The 22,597-nt window shown below is 41.9% G+C and overlaps 2 protein-coding genes across 2 annotated transcripts in view; both read left to right on the forward strand.

Annotated features, from left to right (window-relative positions):
- Nucleotides 1-22,597, forward strand: part of LOC144994858 (uncharacterized) — a 193,931-nt gene that overhangs the window by 130,617 nt on the left and 40,717 nt on the right. The window lies entirely within an intron of this gene.
- The window catches only part of LOC101167346 (neuronal acetylcholine receptor subunit alpha-7-like), a 44,387-nt gene that overhangs the window by 15,833 nt on the left and 5,957 nt on the right, over nt 1-22,597 (forward strand). Inside the window, exons 3-9 of the mRNA XM_004066284.5 lie at nt 5,112-5,156; nt 9,514-9,623; nt 15,107-15,186; nt 17,189-17,356; nt 19,705-19,899; nt 20,242-20,328; nt 22,425-22,534. Coding sequence (XP_004066332.1) covers nt 5,112-5,156; nt 9,514-9,623; nt 15,107-15,186; nt 17,189-17,356; nt 19,705-19,899; nt 20,242-20,328; nt 22,425-22,534 — 795 coding nt within the window. The remainder of the gene's footprint in view (nt 1-5,111; nt 5,157-9,513; nt 9,624-15,106; nt 15,187-17,188; nt 17,357-19,704; nt 19,900-20,241; nt 20,329-22,424; nt 22,535-22,597) is intronic.

A 22,597-nucleotide genomic window follows, 5' to 3' on the forward strand; every position in this document is an offset into this window, starting at 1 on the left:
AACCCCGGGGAAAAAAAGAGGGCCCACAAGGGGTGTTATAAATATGGCCCGACCAGGCTCGGCCACAGTTGGAAATTTGGCGGGGCCCAGCACTCAGGAGCAAGGACCAGAACCCACCCCCCAGGGACCAGACACCCCCGGCTCAGATGTAATGTGAACTCCCCCACCGCGCGGAGAGAGCACCGCCGGGCCCAGGAAGCCGGCACCCCGGGGACACGGCCGCCGTTGCAAAGGGGGGCCCGCACCCCCCACCAGGGAAGAGGCAGGGGACAGATGGACCCAGGTCCCACCTTCCTTGCAAAATGTGTGTGCGTGTATGTGTGTTTGAGATGGTGTGTGTGTGCATGTGTGTGTGTTTATGTTGGGATGTATATATTGAGGGGGGGAGGGGTGTGTGTACTAAGGGGGGTGCAGTTAAAATTGGCGGGTAGGGCACTAAGGGGACATCTCCTGATTACTCACAGTGACGTCCCCTCACCCTCCCCACCAAGGGGCCCTAAATGTCTAAGGTGCGGTTAAAATTGGCGGGTAGGGTGCTAGGAGGACATCCGCTGCTTGCTGGCAGTGATGTCCAAGCACCCCCCCTACCAAGGGCCCTACATGTCTAAGGTGCAAATAAAACCGAAAGAGGGGGGGCCCACTCCATACGGCAACCATAGGAGGGGGGCCACTGCCTAGTAAACCCCCCCCCAAGGCTCATCGCAGGCTAAGCCCCCCACCCCCTCACCCTATTATGAGGTTATATGAGGAAGGGGGTAAGTTGGGGACAGCTGATAGACTGTCCCCCGGTGGTCAAACAGCCGTCCCCCGCCCCCCCCCCAGCGAGGGGGCCAGGCCCACCCAGCCCAGGGGCCCCACCCCCGGAGGCGCCGACACCCCAGGCCAAGCACCACCCCCCCCACACAGAGAGAGAGGAGCCAGAAAGCGCCGGCCCCCCCCGGAGCAAGCCCAGGCCCCCACCCCCAAACGCCGGCCCTAGAAGAGCTCTGGTCAGGCCTCGACGGGACCGAGGCAGCCAACCGGCCGGGGAAACCGCCGATGGCCTCAGTGGAGACCCCGACCCGTCAACCCCCCCTGCCCCGTACCAATAGCGGACCCTCCCCCTCCCCCAAAATGCCCCCCCACAGGTCAGGGCCGACAAGACCCCCCACCCCACCCCCCCCCAGACCCCGCAGCCGAAGCGGAGGACACCCAGAGCGACCGGGGGCCCCAAGAGGGTTGTCCCGTCCCGCCCCAGAGCCAGGGAAGGGCCGATCCCAGCCCCAGGCGTAGATGGGAAGCCCATCCAGCGCCGCTGCCCCCCCCCCCCCCCCCCCCCCACCCGAGCAGCGCCCCCCACCAACCCCCCCCAGCACAGGCAAAGGGACCACCCCCCCAAGCCAGGCCAGACCACCACCCCACCCCCCCCACCACGCACCCCCACACCCAAGCCCAAAGGACCACGCAGCGCCCCAGCCCGCCCCACCCAGGCGCCGGACCCGATCCCCCGACCAACGGAGCCCCCAACAACCCCCGCCAGGCACCGGAGGCCCCGACCCCCACCCCGGCCCACGGCAGAAGGGCAAGGAGCAGCGACGACCAGGCCCCCCCCACCCCCTAAGTCACGGAGTTAGCTATGGGAGACCAGAGAGACCGAATTCTTTCGAAGTTACTTGAACTTTGGGCTGACATTTTTTCCAAGCTGATATGATCAAGCAGCAGATTTCTGTGTTGACTTATATTTATATTTTTTTTGCTTTTCCAATTTATTAAAATAGTTTTTTTAGCAATGCAAAGAGTTATGAAAATGATAGAGCCTAAAGTTGGATTTTCAATCAAAACAGGAACAAATAACACATGAACAATTTATGCTAATTTACCAATAATTGATATTTTGGGTGAGGTTTTTCTTCTGGGTCTGGTGGTCTTTAATGACTTTTGGGCTAGAAAACCATAACTCTATCTGCCAACATTGGCAGAGGTTAAATGACGATTCAAAGCATTTTTTTAAAGTAGTCAAAGGAAGCAAAAAGATCCAAGGGGCTGTGAAAAGAGGAAAAGGCAAAGAGAAAGCAACACATTTGTTGCCAAACTTCCAAAAGTGCTGGAAGACAGGTAAAATAGGAAAAAAGAACAGAATAAAACTGTTGTAAAACTGTTTCTTTTACTTCTTTAGGAAAACCTGGCAAATTAAAGAAAAGACAAAAAATTGTCATTTGTTCCTTCTGGAGGTGAGGGATTAACAAATTACAGTAGTCAATTTAGTGTAATGTTTTTCCAAGTAAAAATATTATAAAATACATTTCTTAACCCTTGTGCTATCTTAGATAAGCCCACCCATACATTGACGTGTTATTCCTAGCATGACAAAGGTGGAAAGATTTCATGTAATCCAGGGGCATCACACGGGCCGCCACGGGCCCACACATGAAGAGTAAAAATCATAAGGACGGTTAAAAAAGAAAGCAAGTTTCTAGTCCATTCCTGTGGCGAGTTATGATTTTTTAAAGAAATAACCGAAATGCGCAATTCCGCCACTAGGGGGAGCAAAGGAAAGGCAAAACAGGTGAAACAGCATATCTCTGCATGTGCCAAAAGTGAAACATAACAGCTCTGTTTCTGGGTAAGATGCACTTTGGTTCCCTATGAGCCTTACTGCTGTTGTCTTGCTATAAGCATAATCAGTAGCAACACCCTAATGACCAAAATGTAAACAAAACTAAAACAAAGCTGTTATTTTGCTTTTAGATTATGGTCCGGCCCACTTGAGATCAGACGGGCTGAATGTGGCCCCCGAACCAAAATGAGTTTGACACCCCTGATGTAATCCATGGACACCAGTGAAGATCACAAATCATTGAAGAAAAAAGGTTCAGAGCACTGTCTAGTGGGTCTAGATGACCCAACTCCCAATGTTAAAGTGCCTAGAATTGTACAAGGGTTAAGTATTTAACAGTGATTTCAGTTTTTAAATTCTTATCAAAATATTTGGATTCTTGACATTGATGTTGTCTTAAAGTGGACCAGTAATGAAGTTTTAGACCGATTTACCCTAACGGTACCAATAATAGTTAAAAAAATATTACTACCACTGCAAAGGGTCCCATGTTATTGTTCGCCTGGGGCCCCCAAACTGCTAAGTCTGCCACTGGCTAAACCAAAGAACTAAATCTGTCATCCCTGTACATGCATGAACTAGACAATCTGGTTCAAATGAACCCATGATGTTGGCTGCTTGTTCTATTAAATGTGCACCACGTCAAGAGGAGAAGACACAAAGGTTTTGAAATTTCAAGTGACATAAGACTCTTTTATCAACACCCACCCACACACAGCTGGAAGTTCCCCTGAGTAACTCCATTTGTGCCGTTTTCTGGGTTTGTCATTAGCTCCTCCTTTCCCTGCATTTCCTGTTTGTGTGTTCCTTTCAACTGTTTGCTGTTGAGCACATGCATAATGAATAAACTGCCAAATCCATAGGAACCCATGTTTACTGGACAGCTGTAAATAATGTAAAGCTGGCTTTGCTTGTTTTTTGCGCGTTTCCCATCTGCTCATGGGTAACTCTATAAACATGGAAGTAGGGCAGGTAGAGAGACTGAGTTTACAACTCTGACAGGGACTCAAGCAAACGAGCTCCGGATCAAACACCATGCTGCAGGGAATTCCTGCAAGAGTGCAAAAATAGTCACCAAAAATAACATTATTTTCATATACAAAAAAAAAAAAATTCCCAGCTTGTGCCAACAATTTATCTTATATCGTGGAGTGGTTATAACTGTGGCTTCACGGTTAAAAGTCACTGGTTCAAATCCCAGCTGGGTTCTTTCTGTGTGGAGTTTGCATGTGTTCCTGGTGCATGTGTGGGTTGTTTGTCAGCACTTCAGCCTCTTTCTACATGTTGATTGGTGACACAAAAGTGTCCCTTATAGGTGTGGACGGGTGTTGTGGTCTGTCTTTGTCTGAATGGTGAACTGCCTTCTGCCTTGGTCACCTGCACCAGTACGGGGCTCGAGTATGCAGGTTTTTGAGTTGTCCAGGTCAGCGGACGTGATTTTTCTGGGAAAAGATTTTTTTTACTTGCTTGTTTCAAAATATGTCAATCTACAAATGTGTACAAGCCGCATGGTTCAAAACCAAGGGAAAAAGTAGCGGCATACAGTCCACAAAATACGGTAAGCACTTCAAAAAAACCTTTTTCTAGTGAATAAAATAATTTAAATAGCCTATTAATAAAACATTAAAAACTATATCAAATATCACCTGAGATTACTTGAAAAACTAATTGTTTTTCTTCCTTATTTTATGCAACACCAACAGTAAAAGTCCTCTCAAAAAGTTTATTACTTTTATAAATAAAAAAAAAGGTTTATTGTTTCATTAATAATATCACAAAAAGTGACATATAAATTGTTTGATAAATGAGTTGTTTCCTCACCCTCTGTTTTTTCGGGGAAATTAAATGTTTACCATGCATTAAAAATAAACGAATTAACAAATCATTAATAAAGCATTACCTTAACGCGTGAACTAAGTGTGGTCCTGCACTGCTTCACCTCGCAGTCTACTCTGTAATTGAACAGGAAACACAAAATATAGAGATTTAAACAAAAATAAGGATTAAAAAGATTAGAATTACAAATAAATTGGGATTAAAGAACAGATTAGAGGACACATTTATTTTATAATTAGTTGCTTATGATGGCTAGCACAATGACAGGTGTTCCACTGCCTCACTTGCCTCCTCCGACCGCACGTCCCTGGTTGAAACGTATTTTAATGAGGAAATAAAAACCACTGAACCGACCTCAAACCCGCCCAAATTATGTCTGCCTGCCCAAAGCAACGTATGCCCGCAAATTTAGAGTCAAAACCGCCCAATTGTGCAGGGATTACCCCAATCTGGCAACGCTTTTTTTTTTTGAGGGAAGAAAGAGGGATAGGAAGAGATAACGATGAGAAATAATGAACACCTGTAGATTTCATTTTATAAAATATTTTACTTCCTTTCCTTTTTATCATCCAGAATTCCATCTAGATTAATTTCCTATTCTCTGTCCAGCTATCCTATCAGTCATTCACCGTCTTAAGCCGCTCCACTTATTAATGTGCTTCCTCTTGTTCCTGTCTAGGATGAAAAGAACCAAGTGTTGATCACCAACGCATGGCTGCAGATGGTGAGTCTCTCTCTGTGTTCTTTATGCTATAATTCACATGGAAAATGTTTATAAAAGATGTTTTTTTCTACAGTCAATCTTCAATACGGAAGTACAAAGACTAAAATCAGTTTGAACTTACTTTAATTGTTTAACAATTTTTTTTCTGTCATTGTCCACCTAAACAAACTCTGATTTCATGATATAAAGATAAGGGGAGTTAAGGATCAACAGGTGTTTGAATAATTCCAAATACATGAACTTTTTTGTTGTGAAATAGTCAGAGATCTTTTGATTACAACCAATGAGTATTACACAGTGTAATGTGCAATAATGATTACTGAAATGTTTAATTTACAATCAATAAGCTATTGATTTTCTTTACTTGATCTCCAATGTGTAGCAATAATTATTAGTTTAATGTGATAATGTGTGTTCATAATAATCAATGATTATTCCGTAATGGTTACTGTTTAATGAAATCATGAATGAATGTTTTCTGAAGATAATAGGCATAATTAATAGGCACTGGATTTTGTAATTTGAAAATTATCTATCGGATCAGAACTGGATTACAAAAACCATGTAAAACTATAAGATCAAGTAACTCAGTAGGGGTGGGGTTATCGAATCTCGCTTCTTCCCACTCCTTTTCAAGCAATAAATCAAGCTCTACTTGACTTTAGTTAATGATCACTATTATTAATTAAGCATATGTAATTTAAGTTTCTTTATTTTTTTATTTATTTTTAATTTTTTTTATCTATGCATTTTCTCATTTCTGTAATGAGTTTGATAAATATGTGTAAATTCTTTATTACTTTGACTACAATGCTTGGAATCAATCAACTTGGTGTGCCCTATATATGACATAAGTTTGAAAATAGACCATTCATTGACGGTGAATCGCAGATGAAATAATGGCACCTGACAAAGATCCTATTTATGAAGTAGAAAATATGGTGCCCCACTCCACCCCCCCTGGCAGAAGAAAGACTGAACAGATAGCTCTCAGCAACGGGGAGGGGAAGTGGGGCGGAGTTGCTCTGCAGAAACAGTCCTACCCACAACTGAGAGCCAAATTTCAAATGAACTCCTGCCGCTCTGCAGAAACTGTCCTACAAAACGACAGTTTTTTTAGTTTAAAAACAGCATAGTCATAATTAAAAGAGAACTAGGAACGCCGTGAAAATAGATCAAAAGATGATGAGAGTGGGAATCTCAATACCCCATTTATCAGGATACAAGCATTTTGACTTTGCTTTGCAGTTAAAATAATGTACAGTGTGAATCATAGTGCTCCCCAGCTTGAGTGAAATCCTGTTTGAATCTGATCAACAGTCTAATGATCACAGCATCTTTGTTCGGGGGGAGGGGGATAACGAGGTCCCAGTAAGGTTGAGTGGACTGCTGACTTGCTTACAGGTTAAGAAGGCATCAATTATTCAGCAGGCCGCCTCTTTAATACTCGCCTCCGCTCTGAGGCAACGACTTGTGAGGCTCTGCAGACGCAGCAGGTTTTGAAGGTGACTTAAGAAGCACCACATGCGTGTCACATTTACACACGACATCGCCAGAAAGTGTCCTGACTCCATAAAAGCAGTGTTGGAGATTTATGCCAGCCTTGATCCTGGACACTGATTTAATCTAGAGTGGATTGAAAATATTGATATCAAATGAAAAGAACTGTGATTTGTCATTTTTAGGAATACTGCTGTTATTAATCTTGATGATCCACAGAAACAAGCAGATAATCTTCAGATGGTGAAGATAGATAGGTAACTTTTTCAATTACCAATACGAAGCCCATCGAGACGACTGTTGTTGTGAATTTGGGCTATATAAATAAAATTGAATTGAATTGAATTGAAGTATGTGGGTTCTGTCTGCTGCAAGCAAAACCACTATGACTGTGGAAGAAATCCAAAGCCCCCTTTCTGTTAAATGTTGACCACAAAATTCATTTGTGGCCACTTTGGCCAACATTTTTAAAAACTTCCCCATTTGTTTGAACTGTAGCTAAGCTGGAATTTGAAGAGCGTGTTTCACACCGTCCTAAAATCAGGCCACCGTAATTCCAATTAGTCATGTTCTCAGAATTTCAGTTATGTAAGTATCAACCTATTCTCAGACACGTTACCTTATGTAGTATTGTGATCTGCTCATCTGTGTCTGACACATTAAAAGAGAAGATGTGATTAGTTATGTTGGTTTCTAGCTGAGATTCGGCAGCCCAAGAGCATAAAAGGAAGAAGGAGACTGCAGAAGCTCCAAGATGACAAATGTAAGGATTGAATCATTATTCACATTAGTGGAGACATAAGTGGGCAGTTTCAGCTCACATGGACAGAACCTCTGAAAGAAACAAATACGAGTCCAAATCGACTTCATTTATTTGTGTTACACTGTTTTATGTCTTGCAAGACTGTTTTTGCAATTCCTGCTGCGCCTTAGAGCAAAAGTTTTGTGTCCGCCACATGCTTAGAGATTTGAACATACTTAGAGCTTGGTGAAAAAATAGAACTCCACTAATGAAAACGCACATGCTGTGGATATCAAGAGGTAATTTTGAACTTATTTTGAGATGACCACAGAACCTACTCTTTGGTGGCCATTCCATGGCAAATGGCAAAATTTGACAATTTTGACATTTGCTGATAATAACTGAAGGGTTACAGTCACCCACAGACCAGTCTTCACAAATGGAGAAAACTCAGAACAGTGGGGAATCTTCCCTACAAACTATACTGTATGGACTACAAGAACATTGGGGATGCAGAACAACATAGAAACAAGCAAATGCCTTACATGACTCAATTAAGGTTGTGGCTCATCATGTAGTTAGTAGGAAACTGGAAAAGGACGAGAAAAAACATGCACTGCAGAACAACAATAACACTGCTGTAAACCAGTGTTCCCCAACCCCTGGGTCGTGGACCGGTACCGGTCCATGGGTCACTTGGTACCGGGCCGCAGAGAAAGAATAAATAACTTACACTACTTCCGTCTTATTATTTCAGAATCTGAAAGATGTTTTATTTTGAAAAATTGCCCAATTGTCTGTTACATCCGTCTATGTTTTTATTTTATTTGAAATGGTATATTTCAAGCAATCAAATAGAAATAATACATAAAAACAATACAATCATCAGTTATACATTCATACAGTAACTAATAAAACTTAGGATAATTAGACATATTAATAAATATTGCTTGAAAGGGAGTGGAAGGACGTGAACTTATATAATCCCACCCCTGTTCTACCGTAACCATTTTATTACATGATTTATCAATATCCGGTTCATAACTTATATCAGACAGGATTAAGAATCTTGAAGTATCAATAAAGCACAAGAAAAAGAAAATTACTTAAATCATTACTATGTCATTCTAGACGCAGGTCAAGGTGCTCTTCTCGGTTACGTGATAGGTTACCGCTAAAATAAAACCAAGGAGCAAAATGAGTAAAAAACAAACATCTTTGGAAAGTTTCTTTGCCAAGGGGAAAACGCCCAGCCAGGAGACAGAAGAGGAGCCATTTAATAGACAGCACTTCTTTTTTGCACCATGAGTGTGGGAAGGGGAGAGGATGATGACACCTGTGCGATGTACAATGTCATGCATGTCAAAATAAAAGCTCATAGTTTGTTTTGTCACATCTCTCTTCCCCCTTCGTTGTAGTGTTGCTATATTACTCATTAGCCTAAATTTGAAAGACCGGTCCGTGAAAACGTTATGTGACGTCATACCAGTCCGTAGTGTTAAAAAGGTTGGGGACTACTGCTGTAAACCTTCTTTGAGCCCAATACTTTTGACAACACTTCAGGGGGACCAAACATCTAAAGAAAGATTCATCTTTATAAAAAAATGCCAACAGCAAACATGTGCTATGCTTACATTGACTTCTACAGCCCAGAAGACAAGATACACAGAAGCCAGTAAAAGTAAATTACTCATTGGTCTCAACAGATCCCAAATAGTCCTTCTTTGGTGGCACAGAATCAGCACAGTTACATGGTGCTTTTAAGTGCTTTGATGTTGGACCAGGCTTGCACTTTGCCCAGTGGGTCCGTGCTCTCTGAGTTGGGCCAGCAGCTGTTGGCTTGGCAAAGTTTCACTGCCAACATTCATTATCAGAGCGGGAGAAAGAGTGTAGCAGCCAACGGCTAACAGTGTGTGTCGGGGGAACATGTCTGACTTATGACACTTTGCTCTCAGGACTTCTGAAAAAAGAAGAAAAGCAGGAGTTCCTACGGCAAAACATTTGATGGTGTTATGTAGAAAAACAGTGTCTGTGCAACAGTTCAATGACTCTTGATAGTCCAGGTGTGATCTGAGGAAATTTGTGTGTGTGCTCTCTCTATAATGTCGTTTTTAGTACTGGACAGACATCTACCTGTCATGGAGCCCAGAGAGCTACCCAGGTGTTCAGAACCTCCGTTTCCCTTCCAACATGGTTTGGGTTCCAGATATCCTCCTCTATAACAGGTAAGTTACTCTCAGGTAAAGAGAAAAGTTAAAAATAAAGGCCAGTAAAGGAATATTTCTGTTACATAATTTATTAAAAAAGAAAGTTACAAAGACAAAAAATAACCAGTAACTTTTAAGAACAACCACTTGAAAATATTGGTTCTCTCCCTGACTGGTACTTATTCAAAATCCACAGACTTTTACAGTTATTGACATCTTACACATTCTTTATAGCATCTCTTTTAAGCTTTTAACTCTTTTACTGGAGATGTTGCAGACAACATCTAAATAACACACGCTCTTTGACATACAGTAAATCTTTGATCATTTAGGCGATCAATGCAAATCAGCTGAATCTGGCACGGAGAGAAAATGCTTTTCATGTCAGCTTTGCACAGACTGGTTCCAGCTGATAAAAAGGCAACAGGAACTTAAAGAACCACTGGTTTCAACCGAGGTCTACAGAAGAGCATCTCTGAACACACAACACGTCCAACCTTGAGGCAGATGGGCTACAGCAGCAGAAGACCACACTGTATGTCAGCTAAGAACAGGAAACTGAGGCTACAATTCACACAAACCTACCAAAACTGGATAAAAGAAAGTTGTAAAACATTGTCTGGTCTGATGAGTCTCCATTTCTGCTGCCACATTCGAATGGTAGGGTCAGAATTTGGCATCAACAAGATGAAAGCATTGATCCATCCTGCCTTGTATCAATGGTTTTGGCTGGTGGTGGTCGTGTCATGGTGTGGGGATATTTTCTTGGCACACTTTGGGCCCCTTAGTACCAACTGAGCATGGTTATAACGCCACAGCCTACTTGAGTACTGATGCTGACCCTGTCTATCCCTTTCCCCATGCCACCAATGATTAAGTCAGTTCTGAAGCTAAAAGATGGGTCCAACCCAGCACTAGCAAGGTGTGTCTAAATACGTAGCCAGTGAGTGTATGTAAGAGCAAGTAAAACAACTACAGTCATCGTATACATGAGAGCAGAAGAAGAGGGACCCTTAATCTTGAGATAAATATAGATCTTTGGTCTTGTTTTGTTGTCACTTTTTACTTAACACTGACACAAACAGGATGCATTTGAAAAATCACAACTAGTAAAGTTGCAGCACAATCCCCTTCACACCAAGAAAAATATTGCAAAGACATGCAGTTTTTCATTAAAGTTGACATAATGTCAGCAAGGACAGTTGTTGGCTTTCCCAACATTTAGTGACAGGTGCACATGTGGAAAACAAGGAACAGCGGGAGCGTGAGGGCATTTGCAAACAGCTGGGACCTGGGGAAGTCGCAGCAGAAATTACCCAGGAGTGCTGAGACTTTGGCACACATGAGGACCATGTTGTCCCAGAGGACATTATGGGGACAAAAGTCAATGAAGTGCTCACACATCTTGAAGAAAGAAGAATGTAATTATCCTTCCTTTTGCTGCTTTTGTTTGTTTTCATTTGAAAACTTCATTTAGTTTACTCTGTTTATAAGCGGAGAAAAGGATGTGAAATGGTATGTTTTGGTTTCTACCAAAGTAACTCATCTTTACTGTAAATAGGTGATGGATTGCAGTTATCGTCAGACAGAGAGAACCCTTTATTGCTGAGCATCAATCATAGTAATGTGGCAGTGAACATCCATTGAGGATGAACCACGTTGGTATGTCTGCCAGTTACGTTCTTGTGTCTTTGACAGCTTCTCCATGAAGTGCTGAAGTCTATGGTTTGTGAAGAAACTCCAGAAGTGCCAAACGGCTTCTTTTAATCCATTAATTATTGTCATGCCTTCACAAAGCACACCCTTCTGTTTGTCTTACATACCGGTTTGTACATTGAGTAATGCGCTTGTAATGGGCAATGACGGAACAGTGCGTGGAAAAGACAGATCTGACCTTTGCCAGCACCTTCAAGGATGTCTGAGTTGAGAGGAGGCGGTTGCGGCAGATTTCTGTTTGTGTGTGAGGAAAGGATAGAGAGCGAAGCAGAGATGCATGACGATTGCTTTTTGAGCAGAGATGCCACAGAGAGCTAAGCTGCTTACTGTCAGGACCACCGTTCACAAATGATAATGACAACACTCCTGACACAGACCCAGATAGAATCTGATGTTCTTTATGCATTCTCTGTAAATCCTGGATAAATTCATCTGCCCCCATTTTTATGAATCAAGAAGATGAAGATAAAAATTATCACGTGACGATCTAATGATCTGCTTTGGGAGATGAGGTCAGTTGCAAGACTTGAGAATGAATTTAAAAAAGGATTTGAATACAAACTGAAGCAAAATCTAGTAAAGATTTTGAGAGGAAGCTTTGAAGATGTGCTCAATTGTTCTGTATAATCTGCTGTAAACTAAGCCTTTATCTGATAACAACAATTTAATATTTCAAAACAATTAAACTGAAATAAGAGTCTTAAAGACTATTTCAAAGTGACTAATCGTTCGTGCATCAATAAGAAATGAAGATGTTGGAGCAGTCAGCATCAGAGTAGAAGACCTTTTACTGTGAAAGCAGTTCTGGCTCTGCAGCAGAAGAGTTCAGTTTTTGGCTCAGCAGTGCTTACAGAGTTTCAAAGAGCTTGTTTTGGTGCATATGTGGAGCGGGAGGCTCTGGTTGTTGTCTTGGTACAACAGACTGCATTTCAAAGAAGAAACCCAGGGGGGGGGTTCAGAGCAGAAGCCTGTTTAGGGACAGAAATTCAGTTTGATGTTGAGCTAACTTGTACAGTAACATCTTTGGACAAAGATCAGCGATCAACTTTGATGTTTTTTGCTGTTTGAAGGTACCAGTCAGATGAAGCACAGTCCTCAGGCATTAAGGTTTAAAGCTCCCATTAGAAGAAAAGTGTAAGGGGATTTCAGCCATAGCTTGACAATTACACCACTGAACTTTTAAGTTTGCATGCAGTCAATTTGAATGCAGAATTGTATGACACACTTGTGAATTTGCACTGTATCCTATTGTTGAGCATGTTTCTGCAGACCTGTAATGGAATATCACCACATCTAAGACAGAGTTCATATAGTCCTACTGGGAGGATCCAAAAGGTTGCTTTTTTTTGGTGGGTGTAAACAAAGCAGGTCTTCCATCTTGTGTTTAAAGCTGCGTTCACGCCAAACGCGATTCACGCAGCTGGGGTAGCCAGTCTCAATGTTAGTCAACGTATAGACGCCAGCTGAGGTCCTGCGGTGCAATTTGAGCATCGGCCATGAATAGGCAGTTTGGCAACAGCATGTTTTGGGCGACACGACTACAAGGTGTGACTTGCAATGCAGTTAAAATTTTGACTTCTCATCAAACAATCAGGGACTTACCTTTGGTCCATGATGTGTTGGTGACGCAATCAGTTGGTGGAGTCAGAAACCGATATGGCGAAGAATCTGATGGTTCCGAATTTCTCCTATTGTAAGGAGAAATTGCGGGACAGTAAGTCGTCAAACTGGGTCAGATAGAGACTAAGACACTGCAGAACGTGTCATTCGGACGCAGCTCCTGCAGTAGATGGTGAAGCTCTGAATAATGTCATGAACCTAGACATGCAGACGTGATTACCAACACTTTTGTAGAGCTGTTTAAAATAAATCAACCTGATCTCTCAACGCCATTTGTGTCTTTTTTTTTTTACTTGTCCTGTCTAACAGCTGAGCTCACAGATAGGAGCTGAAGGCCTTTTGTGTTGGACATATTTTACTGTTACTACGGGGGGTTGTGGATCTTCTGACACACAAGGTGTATATTTTTATAAAACCCTTTTTTAATTTAGACTTTCTTTTCTTTTTTTGTTGGACCGGACTCAAAATGTTAGTCAAAAGGGGCGGGGCCTGTCCACACACATACTCAGTTGTTACAAACGTACCTGTTGGTTTCCAAAAATCTTCACATACAATTATGCCAACTTGTACTGAACACAACTGCAGTTCACACACACATATGCATACAAACCATTTCATTCTGTCACACATACTATTAGTGCAAAGGTGAGCTGACACCTCTGCTCAGGTGGGTGTTTATGTTCTGCTGAGGTGGATGATGGAATGTCAAAAGAGGGAGAGTGCCCGCCCCGGGGCGTGTCTAAACAGAGGCGGAGGATGCAGCTTTACAATTGTCACAACTGCCCTTACAGGTGGATATTGGGTAGATACGGCCTGTCTGCGGGTGAAAAATGTGCTGAGCTCCGCGACATAGGTGTCCTGCATAGATTTTAAGGTTGTAGATCACTCTGTAAGCCTGTAACGCAACAATGTTTATGAAAAGTTTTTCCATGGGCACGCTGCGGGCGACAGGTCATAGCGAACACTTAAACATGCAAGGATAAGTAAGACAAGCCCAGCCATATCGTGGAGGCTTTTTATGTTTTCAATCCCCCCAAACTTCGTGCACTGTGTAAGGAGGGTTAGGCCGCACGCTTCTTTTCCACCTGTTTTGTGCTCTGTGCTTAAAGCAGACAAAGTGTATTTCATGTGGGCATTTCATTGTGATTTTTAACAGACAATTTTAGGATGGTGGTGTTGCAGTCAGCATGCTTCCTTTTAAGGACTGCTGTTTGGTAAAAAGCTGGGAGACTGAAATTGTGTCACAAGGTCACATGTACGTGGGGGGTTATCAGCGACACAGATGCCAGTCCTGGTGAGGTTTTTTATTTTTTTCTTAACTGTGGTAGCATTTATCATGACAGTAGCTCAGGCCCATGTTTAAATCAATGTCATTTGAATCCTTTTTATTCTCAACATTACTTGTAATTGATGTTTTCTTCAGGAATATGGGGATTAAACCTTCTCATTTGACTTTTCAATGTTCACATCAGATGAAAGCATTCCAAACACCATTTAAAGCCAAACGCTACCATAGCTCATTTATTCTACGCACTGAATGGAAGTGATTATTGCTGTTTAATAGGATTCTCCCAGCCTCCTTGTTTCTCCTCTCTGTGCCAAGTGAATGGACTGATTGGATGTAAGTGATTGATTTAGAGGCCATGTGCCGGCACCGGGCGAAGCCTTGTCCCGTTATGAGCCTTTTTGGCTCAGCACCAGCGCACTTTGCAGAGATTTATGTCCTACTCGTCAAGCAAACCCCTACTTGGAAGAGCTTAAGTATACCCCACACTCTCTGAGTGTCTGCAGTCGTGTGCTTTGAGAGGCAGAAATGTCCAAACAGACAATAACTAATAACAGTTTCAGTCAAGATCAAGTCTGACTTTGGGTGAGGATCGATTCATCAGAGAAAATGAGCTGCATTTAGTTAACAGTGTTCCTCATTTGCTTTATTAATGCAGGTCACAGCATCTAAACGTGTGATATAACAGTGTCCTTGTTGTGCACATGTGAATAAATGATCTTTACTGCTTTATAAGTTCTGTCACAAAGATCACCCCTAGAGTTGGTCTCGTCTATTCGTTAGCCTCAAATGTCAGTCTCTCTTTCTAGTCATTTTTTGACTGCTTTTGTAACTGATCAAATTGTGCTTTTAATGTCCAACCTTTCTTGCCTCCACACAGTGCAGATGAAAGGTTCGATGCCACATTCCACACAAATGTGTTGGTCAATTCCTCCGGATACTGCCAGTACCTGCCACCAGGTGAGATTTTCCTGTCCTGAAGGTCAATGAACACATTCAGTGCAGGTATTTTCAATGCAGCATTCACACATTCCCATTTTCTTTGCTTATCAAATCTGCCCCATGCTTTCTGCTGCTTCAGCGTTTCTGGTATTAACAACATTCATTGCCTTCCGGGTCTTTTTCTTTTGTTTTCGTTAATAGTGTTTGGAATGATGGATTGTAATGCTCTTTGTAAAGAAATCGTGAAGGGTCAGAAACTCCTGCATACAAAAGATATTCTCAACTTTTGCTAATGAAGCAGTCTTTGCTAATCCACCTTATTAGACATTTACTATTCCTCCTACCAAATTTAGCACAACTTGTAAGTATTCATTTTGTTACAACTTCTTTAGACAAGTTAGAGTCTTTGGTTCAACTTTCAGAACATTAGAATTTTAAATAGTGTTCCCTTGCTAAAACGCTGTTCATCTTTCATGGTCTTGATGTTTCTACAGCACATTATGTTCTGCGCCCAGTTTGGCTGTAGACCATTGTCTATCAATCTCCTCCATGCAATGTTGGCTTCAGAGAATGTGTTCAGCTCACCACATATACACATATCGATCAGATCTTTGTTTTCATTCTATAAAACTTGACATTTTTCTGAGTTTTGAACTTTGAGTTTTGAAACTAGAGAAAAAAGTGTGACAATATTCATGTCTGTCTGAGAAATGTGTATAATGTGTGAACTGCGGGGTTTAACAGCCTTAAAACATCGGTTTCTCTAGTGGTACCTACTATATCGCGAGTTACCTTCTGAAAATAACTTGCGATAACTAAAATCTGCAAAGAAGTCATCTTCATTTTTTAGGTTTAATTTATGTTTAAGGCTGTAAAACCACTCACTACACATTCTACATGTTTTCTCAGACAGACGTTAACCTTTTTACACTTTTCTCTCTTGTTTAATTAGAATCAGAATATGTAATTCATCCCAGGGGGAAATTGGATTTGCAGCAGAGCTCCAAACACCAAAATTCTACAAGGTCAAATAAAAATACAGAACAAAGAGAGTAAGCTATTTACAATATACAGTGCAGTGCAGTTTGCAGTGTTCAAGTTAACAGTGTGGAAAATGAAATACATAGTACTGTCATGTTGATTTATAAGGTAAGATGATTCTTATAGAAGGAAAGACCTTCTGTGGCGCTCAGATCCAGTTAGGGGGTCTTTGTCTCGCTGATGGTGAGCTCCTGTATTGATCCAGGAGCAGGTGGAGGGGATGGGTGGAGTTCACTGTCTCAAACTCTCAAAGTTCAAACTTTCATGGAAAAACAAGTCCAATTTCATAGAATGACAACAATGATCTCATGACGATTGAAGATTTAATTTGAAGATCTACTTTGCACATTTTGTGTATCGTGGGTTTTTTTCAGAGCATGACTTCCACTGTCAAAAAAAAATATAACTACACTTATTGCTTGTTTGTTCTACAGCTAATTTTAGCAAAAAAGTACTTTTGTGTGACCTTCCTTTAGCTTTTAAGCATAGCGTTTGTGATCATCTTCAGGTGTGAGCTTTTACACATGCATTTTGCACTTCTTACTACTTTTAATTTCACCTTCTGGCATATATTTTTCAACCTCGCTACTAAAACCTACAGAAGAACAAGCTGTCAAAGATCAGTTCAGGCGTCATCAACAAACAGGATTAATCTTTGTATAATTTCTCCACTCAGTTCAGCTCCACTGAATGATGATTCATGAAACCCGGCATGGAAGTCATTGTAAAGCTGTGGGCAGGAAGGATCTCCTGTAGTGATGAATGTAACAGTGGATTCAAAGACACCTCTGACTGAAAACACTGTTGCTGACTTACAGTGTTAAGATAGCAAATGATTAGTGGATTAGATTATAAAATGAAGATGACTCTTCATGTTTGCCTCAAATGAAACACTTTGACACACTTTTTTCTGTGGTATGTAATTTCCTACTAGTGACACAAAAGTAACTCTGTCACCTGGAATGATGCAATTTTGCAGGTATCCTGAAGAGTACCTGCTACATTGATGTCCGGTGGTTCCCGTTTGATGTACAGAAGTGTGACCTGAAGTTTGGCTCCTGGACCCACAACGGTTGGCTGCTGGACCTCCAGATGATGGACGCTGACATCTCCACCTACATTCCAAATGGAGAATGGGACCTTGTAGGTAAGAAATACACACGTTTTTGTATAATAACCTTTCGTGTCTGACTTATTTAATCATTTCTGAATATTTAATGAAGTCAGTTCAAAATGTTTGTTCTTAGGTAGTTTTTGCAGCACTTCTTTTACTTATATATTTTGGATGACTTCTGCTTGTACCTGAGTTACTGTGTCATATTCTATAATATGTTACGGATTGAGAAAACCTGTCTTTCTGTTTTTATTTGTATTTTTTTTGACATTTTCCATCTGCATGTGTCACATTTCACACACGCTCTTGTTTGAAGTCAGTGGAAATTTTCACCTCCACTGACATAAACAGAGTTCCAGCTGAAGGGAGTCCATCCAGCTGGCCTGGGAAACCAAGGATGGAGGGGGCATGGGTTTGTGTGAGGTGACAGCTGGCCTAAGGATGATTCACTTAATTCAGGCCAGTCAGGCAGCAAGCTGGCCAAGAACACACACCATCCTGGTGCCTACGCACATGCCTATGTGCAAACTGGAGAACACACACACAGAATGCAAACCGACGCACAAACACACACACGCAGAGGATGACACATCTGCAAGTCTGCAATCCATCAAATTAATAGGTGGCTAACAAAGACGATTTCTCCTCGGCTTCCAGGTGACAGACTTTAAATGAAAGAAATTGGATCCGTGGAATTCATTTGAACAACATTTTGATACCAACTGACAGGGATGAGGACAATCAGTTCTTTTGTGTGACATGAGCAAAAGCAGCACAATAATTCTGTTTTGATTGCATTCCTGGCCGTGTCACCGTCGAGTTTCTGTCACAAGCACCACAGAAATACGAAGAAGCCAAAAATAAATAAATAACAGATTTGAAATGGCCGACATGGTTAATCAAATCTTAAGGGCTTGAGGTTTTATTTTTCCTGATTGCTGATTCACACGCTTGTCGCTCCCTCAGACACACACAAACTCACACATACATGTGCACACACAGTTGTGACCCCGACTTTGTATTTCAATCAGGATAACGAGAGAAGAGGGCCAGAATTACATTTAGAAGTGATTACAGCATCAATCAAAGACACATTTATTCTTTAATATAACTACATGTGTTATACAAATCACATTTACTTTTGGACTTTTATCACTGTGGCCAAAGACAATGGTTTCTGTTGGTGATGAAAGGATGATGGCCAAGTGAAAGGAGATCAATTCCAGGATCAACAGAGGTGGATGTGTGGCTGGACACTATGAAGGTGACCGTTTTCAGAGCTGCGCCCTCAAAGATGTTTTTCGGGAAACACAGTGTGGACGGCTAGGCCAAGTTAAAACGATGAACATGTTTGGTTTTTAGTAACCATCTTTCTATTTTTTTCTCACTTTTTTATAATTATAATGAAATATGAGGAAAATTCCTCTTTTTTGTGAGTCGGTGGATCAACTTGATGTTGTTTGTTGTTAACTATGTTGACAATAAAACACATTGTTGAATCCCTGTAACAATACAGCGCCTGTATCCTGCTTTTCTTCAGTCTTTCAGAGTAAATTATATCCATATGTATGATCATATGTTACCTTTGGCAACTAACAAACGATTTTTTTAAATAAAATAAGAGTTACTTTGGAAGGTCATTTTCCTACACGGAAGTAAGATGACTCGATCTCTGAGGCTCCGCCTTTCTTTCCTTGTGGGTGCCGCCCGTTTGATGACCTCATCCTAGAGCCGGCCTCTGCAGCGTGTCTGCGTTTCTCCCACGAAAACAAACACCTGAACTTTAGCAGAGATGGATGTGCATAGAAAATGACAGCGTGCAGCTGATCACCGCTAATTCACTGAGAAAGTGGGCGTGTCAGTTAGCCAGGGGGCGGGGCTAGCAGCACAGACTCTTCCTGGAAGGGCCTGTGCTTCACTTTATGATGTCACAATGTGAGGAATCCCTCGTTTTCATGGATTGGGAGGGGCTGGTGCTCAGAGTGCAGGTTTTTAGAGGAATACTCAGAAATGCATGAATGGATCAAAACACAACTTTGGGTTTTCTTTTCATGAGGAATGAACCTTATAAGAAACTTAAAAGCTCAAAAAGTTGATTTTGCAGTTGATATGAACACAAATGCTGTGCAGTACAATGGTACTGACTGCAGAGTTGGTACACTGTTTTCCACCAACAGAGTGCTAAAGTGTGTTTGATAACTTGTTTTTCATTTTACTCATTTTAAAAAGTGCCTTTGTGATCATAAATATTTTTTCTCAAGTATGTAGTCCAGCAGTACAGAATACTTCTCTTAACATTTTTTAGAATAGACGATAAGGCAGGACTAATTTCTCCGGTCAGACATCTAGGATTTTGACATTTTTCTTCATTTGTGTTTCAGGAGTGCCGGCAAAGCGTAACGAGCTGTACTACGACTGCTGTAAGGAGCCCTACCCTGATGTGACGTACACTGTGACGATGCGCCGCAGGACGCTCTACTACGGCCTCAACCTTCTCATACCCTGCGTGCTCATCTCCGGCCTGGCCCTGCTGGTCTTCCTGCTCCCCGCCGACTCCGGAGAGAAGATTTCTCTGGGTACAGAGCGGGACTCACCAGCATACCTCATGTCTGCACAACGACACACAGCAATCGACACGTCTGCGTGATCACATCCCTCTGCTGTCTGAGCCTCTGATCGGTCATTGCCGTATGCTAATGCTGACATTAAGGTTGAGAATGGCCATTTCTGGTTTCAGCCAGATAAAGACAAGCCCTGTTATAAACACCAGACCTGAAAAGGCCATCTGTTTTCAAATGCCATTTGGGGGGAATGGTCAGAAAATCCAAACATTTTCCTGAGTAAAATTACATTTGAGATTCCTCAGATCACTGTGGTGAAAAAAGGGAATAATTTCTCTCCTGTGTTTCTGATTTCAGGCATTACAGTCCTGCTGTCTCTGACGGTGTTCATGCTGCTTGTAGCGGAGATCATGCCTGCCACTTCGGACTCGGTCCCTCTGATTGGTAACAGACTTTTATCTGCTTAAGTTTGTACTCTTTCGAATCATTTCACTGTTAAAGCTATGGAAATGTTTGTTTGTGTGTCTCATATCATAAACTAATCTGTTCCTTCATGGCTTTATGGTTTTTGGGTTGTCTGGGCCCGTAGAAGGTGATAGACAGGAGCCGCCGCATGGAGAGCGCAGGCGTGTCCTGCAGTTCCACCTCGAGTGACGTCACAAAAATGGAATGTACGATTTTTGTGTGTTTGTAGGGTTTATGAAAGTTGCACGCACTTTGGACGTACAGGGGATACTGTTGTACGATGTCCTTAGGCAACACTCTGTATAAGTGTTTCTACGACCTGTCGCCTGCAGCACGCCCACACAAAAAAACGTGCGTGAACATTTTTGCCCTGAGCGGTCTGCGATCTTAATATTTCCTGCGGACCACCTGCCTGCCCCCCCGTACAGGTTTGCCCGTTTTCCCCCCCACAGGTAGTTGTGACCAAGTCATAAAGAAACGACTTCAAATGTCTGATGATCATGCTGTGGATTATTACTTATTACTTTGATTCACGAATAAAGCTCAATAATTCCTAGATTCTTAATTTTTAATATAATATGTTTGTAGAGTTGCATTGTTTTTGTCTTTTTACGTGAAAACATAAAATTATATGTTTTAAATCCCCACCACTTATTTCTTTTTTTAAAACAGGAGATCAGAATCAGTGAAACCGACAGAAAACCCAAAGATTTCACCGTTTGTCTCTTTAAACAAGTTTTTTTTTTCTGTCAACCCTCTGGTTAAGTTCAGCAGTAAACAGAACCATAAAACATAGAAACGTCACTGTTGTTTTGGATCGTTTAACAACAAATCCTGAAAATATTCTCTACACTTTTTTCCATCCTCAAAGTTCTGCAACACTTTATGTTCTCAAACTGTGCACATCGGTGCAAAGCCGCTATGAAAAGCCCCTTTTCTCTGCTGATTGAGGGAATTACGTAATCGTTTTACTACTGTTTGGTGCAGCAAGTCAGCCTTAGGCTGAATCCACTGGAATTACGTCAATTGCGTCAACTGTTGAAGAGTTACCGTATTTAGAAGAATGTAAACACTGGAGCTAAAGCTGCAAAGTTAAAACAAGTTCAGTTTTTCAGAACTTATGTCATTAAACGGAACTTCAGTCTAGTTTTTTTTCAATATTTTTACTTTGAAAATGCGAAGCTTCACCAACACTTTATCTGGAAGATCTGTTTACTTCCGGTGACGGTAGCGCTGCACATCCAGATTTGTTTTAGTTTATAAACTTAAAATCCAACATTTTTCTACATATTGTTCCCAAACTGTATTTTTACTATACTCTGCTATATTTATAAAGATCATGAATCAGCGATTTTGGATGTCGCAAATATTTGTACTCGCATTTTCAGGAGCAGATTGCGAGTATCCGAGTACTCGAATACTCATTACAGTACATCAAACGTACAGTTTGGAATTCTAACAATTTGGTTCTTTTTGCACAAAGAAATCCCTGCTGATCATCCTTGTTGACCCAAAAGGGATCCCTTACTGGGAGCAGCAGGATGGCTGTTCTTTTCCTATTCATACTGGACACTTTGTCACATTACTCTGAGTGCCAAAACATTTACTCGTGACTTGACAGAACTCCTCTCACAGCGATGTGTTGTGTGAGAAGCAGAGGCTTGGGGAGGGTATCGTGCAACCACTGCAGCCAGACTTAGCTGCAAAGCATGAGACAAGAATAGCTGGATGGATGGGAGAGTTTCAGATGGAATAGATGCTTATCTATACTGGGCTCCCTTTACAATCCAGGACGGAAAGGTTACTTACAGCTGGAGCAAAAGTCCTGAAAACATTCAGACTGGCAGGTTTGAACGCAGCTTTAAATTACGCTTTGAAGTAGAATGTATGTGGAGTATTTTGAGCCGTCTGTCTGCCCCCAGGGTCACAGCTGCATCAGATGTGTGCAGACAGGGTAGAGTGTATGCATGCATGCATGCATGCAGGATCCTCTCCATCCTGCCAGGGCTCTTGAGTGTGAAGGTTTATTGATGGCTATTTTTTCCTTTGGGGTCATGATTGTGATTACCTTTCAGCTCAGTACTTTGCCAGCACCATGATGATTGTTGGCTTGTCTGTGGTGGTAACAGTCCTGGTTCTTCAGTTCCACCACCACGACCCACGAGGAGGAAAGATGCCTAAGTGGGTAGGTTAACAATGTCCACATCTTATTAATCCCTGCTGTTTGTCTTTCGGGTTCTCTTACCTT

This window comes from Oryzias latipes, chromosome 1 (assembly GCF_053564925.1).
Source record: "Oryzias latipes strain Hd-rR chromosome 1, Olatipes_Hd-rR_3.1".
Classification (NCBI taxonomy): Eukaryota; Metazoa; Chordata; class Actinopteri; order Beloniformes; family Adrianichthyidae; genus Oryzias; species Oryzias latipes.